The 5,604-nt window shown below is 44.6% G+C and overlaps 1 protein-coding gene across 1 annotated transcript; it reads left to right on the forward strand.

Moving 5' to 3' along the window:
• The first annotated feature begins 2,363 nt into the window (after positions 1–2,363).
• Positions 2,364–5,031, forward strand: LOC125377459 (tubulin alpha-1A chain-like). The gene is made up of 3 exons (XM_048391035.1): positions 2,364–2,466; positions 3,040–3,262; positions 3,733–5,031. The coding sequence occupies exons 1-3, from the start codon at positions 2,464–2,466 to the stop codon at positions 4,860–4,862; spliced, it is 1,356 nt and encodes a 451-aa protein (XP_048246992.1). The 5' UTR covers positions 2,364–2,463; the 3' UTR covers positions 4,863–5,031.
• Positions 5,032–5,604: the final 573 nt, after the last annotated feature.

Below are 5,604 nucleotides of genomic sequence, written 5' to 3' on the forward strand. Positions count from 1 at the left end.
ACCTAACCTAAAACATAATAGGGGCGAACCCACACTCAAAGGTTTCTTGGATCGGGTTGTCAGGCTCGCTGACTTGGTTGATGCATGTCATCGTATCCCAATTGTGTAGATCGATGCTCATGATGTCAATCACTGGATTGTCTGGTCCAGACTCGATTATTTACAGACCGCCGTCATATAGCTTGAATGTTGCTGAGTGCGGTGTTAAACAAAAAAAAACAACCAATCATAGGTTTCTGCCGTGCCCAAGGGACGCAATTCTGCACAGCGAATTGCGGCGCCTTGGCCGACTGGGCCATCCGTGCCCGGTATACGATGAGTAGATTATTATAGAGGTTTTACTTTCTGTGACGGTCGTTGTCTGAGATCAGACAGACGCATCACCACTGGTTTAGTCAGGGTAATACTCATACAAAATATCATTACCATAATCAGATGAATCTTTTAAGAACTCGATTCTTTGAAACCCCGTTAATCTGATATACCATTTCCAATTATAGCGTCCGGATTAACAAATGTCCGGAATAGCGAATAATGGATATGCAGTAATCTCAATTTGAATACATGTATCCGGTATCGTTCGGGGAGACAGAGTTCACTTATGGATTTCAGCATCTTTATTGTCAATGCAACGCTACGCGGATTCATACAGTTTGCACATCGGTTTTTCGATTCATACCTCAATGAACCGAATAAAATACACAGACAATCCTTAAATGAATAATTAAAGACGTACCTTTCATTAATGTCTGAAGTAACATTATAAATAAATTGCTACCCGTGACGATCCGGGGCAGAATAGGTCTTCATGCTTGCCGTAAAAGGCTACTATGCCTGTCGTAAGAGGATCGCGTGGTCAGGCTCGCTGACTTGGCTCGATGCTCATGATGTCAACCACTGGATTGTCTGGTTCAGACTCGATTATTTACAGACAGCCGTCATATAGCTGGAATATTGCTGGGTGCGGCGTTAAACAACAAACAAACAAATGTATCTATATATAAATTGCAAATGATTCCTTCACATTTGATTAGCTAACGATAAACCTGAATAAACGTAGGCCACGTCAATTAGCTGGCTATTGCTTCCTGATTGGCTAGTTATTGAGCCGGCGGGGTTTGTGTTTGCGGTGAACGATGTCACTTATTTCATGTCATTGTTCACAGAATTTGTGTTAATGATTAAAGAAGCAGTCTGTGAAGTTATTATTGTTTACCTTTTTATTCATAAGATTTGACTTCCATATTAATTTGGTCTTTTCTTAAATAACGTTTTTTGAATGGATACTACGTGTCTCTTAAAGCTGGGTACTTCTGTAGTCGCAGTGAATGTAGAATAATTTTACAATATATTACAAAATAAATCATTGTTGGAAAGTAAGGATACCCATACAACCGCTGCACGCTACAACTGTGTTAGAGCCAGTGCAAGATTTAACTGTATGTATGATTCAGCCAAGTGATTACTGTAATAATCACGATATGAAATCTCACTCAACCACTTTATCCACCAGACAATCAAGTCAGGGCCAGTTCGTGTTCATCAATACTTCAGTTACAAGTTCACGGGGCTCATCAAGATTTACTCTTTACGGACCCTGACGAACCTCAAGTCACATACCTCACGATATCCTTTACCTCGCGACACAGGTGTGACGCGATTAGGCAAGACAGATACGCCAATACTGAGGGCATTAATGCTACCAGATCAGCGTTAACAATGTCGTCTGACAATGTCGTCTGACAAGACAAAGGTTACCGCAAGGGATTCGAAACCATAACAAGCCTATCCTATAATCTGTGTCTCCTGGGCTACCAGTGTCGTTCAACAACAGAACAACTCTCTGTGGTAATACAATGAACAAATACGGTAAAACTACGGTTATAACGACCTCAAAGGGACTACTAATTTTAGTTAGTTATAACCGTAGTTCGTTATAAGCATACGTACAGTATAACTACAGCAAAGAGTCGGGTCCAAAAAGTAAGTTCGTTATATCCGTCAGTCCGTTATAAGCGTGTTCGTTATAACCGTAGTTTACTGTACGTCGTTCTCATTTATTATTTAAATTGTTTAAACTTCAAAGATTAAACTTAAAGATATCTAAATGAGAATACCTTGTTGAAAAAGAGACGAGTTCGTGGGGAGACGCGTCTGTACTTATTGATAATAAGTAACTAACAAGGGTAGGGTAGATTTCACAAAACATACAGGCCTGACAAAACTCAGATTAGAAAGGACACGCACCTCCAAATGACAAAGGCGCTACATGGTTACGCGCGAGTCGCACACGGCGACCGTGTTACCCAGGACCAATGAGATTGCCCCCACCCTGACGACGAACACAACAAAGGACCGGGTACTGGTATATAAGGGTGGAGGTGGGTGGATTGGCATACTTCAACTCTCAACGAGACTTCATCGCCAGTCCAGTGAGTTTTTGTATAGTGCCAAACTTCAATCATGGTGAGTACCTCTATTTAATGTAATTAATATATATTTGTCAGTGATGTATTACATATATGTGTGCTTTTTAGTATGTTTACATATTTATGTATTATATGTGCATATACGTCTATGTTGGTTCACACGAAAGCACATACCTTGACTCGAGATCTTCATTAAAAAATAATAAAACGCCAAAACAACTCCCCGTTGTGTGTACGTAGACGTATTGTCCAAGGTTGAAATTAATCATGCATTACGCATAATCACACAATAAACGTTCATTTAGGTTGTATTTGTTATTGTAATGTTTTTAGGGTGGAAAGTAATTGTTTAGCTTAACACGATCATTTTAGCCTCATTAATACATCTCGACCGTTGAAAAACAACGCCATATTTAACTTAAATTGGGAGATAATTGTATACAGAAGATAAATTTGTCCTCTGTGTTTGTAACGTCAGAAAAGTGTGTTTTGGAATTTTGTGGTTATTCTCGATATATAATGATTATCTTTCCATATAATTAATTCAAAACAATAAGCAAGATATGTGTTGAAATGTTTTCAATCTAAAACGTGTCTGTCTGTATTTCAGAGGGAATGCATCTCCATCCACGTCGGCCAGGCCGGAGTCCAGATCGGCAATGCATGCTGGGAGTTGTACTGTCTGGAGCATGGCATCCAGCCTGATGGTCAGATGCCCTCAGACAAGACCATCGGGGGTGGGGACGACTCCTTCAACACCTTCTTCAGCGAGACCGGTGCAGGGAAACACGTCCCCAGGGCCGTGTTCGTCGACCTCGAGCCCACCGTCATCGGTGAGTGTGTATTTCAAAATCTTTATCAATAACTTATATAATTCTTTTTCCTAAGCATGCTATATCATGTTCGGGGGCAGTCGTCTAAAGCGCCGCGATTCTCTTTGGATAGTTACGTCCCTCGGACACGCCAGAAACCTATCATAATGGGTTCGAATCCCGGTTCACACCGATTATGTTTCCAGGTTTTTCAGGACCATATCCGTGCTCGTGAGTTTCACCGAAGTGGTAAACGTCTAAGACCTGCATCACTCCGGGCTTTCCTCCCATATTAAGCAGACACACCGCGATATAACTGGAATACTGTTAAAAGCGGCATTAAACCCAACTCACTCACTCACTCAGACCATGTTCCAGATTGAGAACAATAAAGCGTACATTCGTTATCGGGCTACGTCAACCCTTATTAGCTGTAATAGATGACGTCACTACTACAGAAATCGATGCTAATGGTGTTTTTGTATCTTCAGATGAGGTCCGTACCGGCACCTACCGCCAGCTGTTCCACCCCGAGCAGCTCATCACCGGCAAGGAGGACGCCGCCAACAACTACGCCCGTGGTCACTACACCATCGGCAAAGAGATCGTCGACCTCGTTCTTGACCGCATCAGGAAGTTGGCTGACCAGTGCACTGGTCTCCAGGGCTTCCTCATCTTCCACAGCTTCGGTGGCGGCACTGGCTCCGGCTTCACCTCTCTCTTGATGGAGAGACTGTCCGTCGACTACGGCAAGAAGTCCAAGTTGGAGTTCGCTGTCTACCCCGCTCCCCAGATCTCCACTGCCGTCGTTGAGCCCTACAACTCCATCCTGACCACCCACACCACCCTGGAACACTCCGACTGTGCCTTCATGGTCGACAACGAGGCCATCTACGACATCTGCAGACGTAACCTCGACATCGAGCGTCCAACCTACACCAACCTCAACCGGTTGATTGGTCAGATTGTCAGCTCCATCACTGCCTCTCTCCGTTTCGACGGTGCCCTGAACGTGGATCTGACAGAGTTCCAGACCAACTTGGTGCCCTACCCACGTATCCACTTCCCTCTGGCTACCTATGCCCCAGTCATCTCCGCTGAGAAGGCCTACCATGAGCAGCTGTCTGTAGCTGAGATCACCAACGCTACATTCGAGCCCGCCAACCAGATGGTCAAGTGTGACCCTCGTCACGGCAAGTACATGGCCTGCTGCATGTTGTACAGAGGTGATGTCGTCCCCAAGGACGTCAACGCTGCCATCGCCACCATCAAGACCAAGAGGACCATCCAGTTCGTCGACTGGTGTCCCACTGGCTTCAAGGTCGGCATCAACTACCAGCCACCCACTGTTGTCCCCGGTGGTGACTTGGCCAAGGTCCAGAGAGCTGTCTGCATGTTGAGCAACACCACAGCCATCGCCGAGGCCTGGGCTCGTCTTGACCACAAGTTCGATCTGATGTACGCCAAGCGTGCCTTCGTCCACTGGTACGTGGGTGAGGGTATGGAGGAGGGAGAGTTCTCCGAGGCCCGTGAGGACTTGGCTGCTCTGGAGAAGGACTACGAGGAGGTTGGAGTCGACTCTGTTGATGGCGAGGGAGAGGAGGAGGGTGAGGAGTATTAAGTACAACTCCATCCTCCATCCCCTTTGATGCAACATGAAATCCGATTTAAACATCTTTGGGAGAAAATAACTGATACACACAATACAACCACTGTGATCTCAGGTATAAACCAAAATGTATTTAATAGGTTTCATATATGTGCCAATAAAAATATTTTTGACAAATATAGATTCCCCTGTACTTTTATTTGTCCAATGAGTGCATTCTAAGAGTTGTAAGGGGGGCACCTTTGATCCAGTCATCTGCAGCGACGCCATTTGCTGTGTTGAGTTGTGTCCCTTATGCGCACCAGGAGCCAATGATCCAAGCTTGGAATCCCTGGCCGCACCGATAATGTTTCTTATTTATCAGCACCATACCCCTGCTCATGTCCCCGAAGATTGGCCTTCAGCGACCCATGCTTGTCGTAAGAGGCGACTGACGGGATCGGGTGGTCAGGCTCGCTGACACTTGGTTGAGGCATGTCATCGTGTCCCAATTGCGAAGATTGAGGGGGGTGATGTCAATCACTGGCATATTGTGCGGCGTTTAACATCAAACAAACAAACAAACAAACAAACAAACAAAACCCGTGGTCGCGAGTTTCACCAAAGTTTAAGACCTGCAACACTTCCACATTCAACTCACAGTCAGTGATGATAACCGAAGTTCTGTTAAAAAAGGCGTTAAACTTAACTAACTCAACGAGTATTTGTGATTATTTTGATTAATAAATAGATTTTGAGGGGGCTAGGTATCGTT

This window comes from Haliotis rufescens, unplaced genomic scaffold (genome assembly GCF_023055435.1).
Source record: "Haliotis rufescens isolate VD_foot unplaced genomic scaffold, xgHalRufe1.0.p SCAF_10, whole genome shotgun sequence".
NCBI classification, from domain to species: domain Eukaryota; kingdom Metazoa; phylum Mollusca; class Gastropoda; order Lepetellida; family Haliotidae; genus Haliotis; species Haliotis rufescens.

Excerpts from the sequence above, each read along its gene's own strand:
- LOC125377459 (XM_048391035.1), top strand. Across the intron at positions 3,263-3,732 it reads CCTCGAGCCCACCGTCATCG|ATGAGGTCCGTACCGGCACC; the intron begins GTGAGTGTGTAT and ends TTGTATCTTCAG.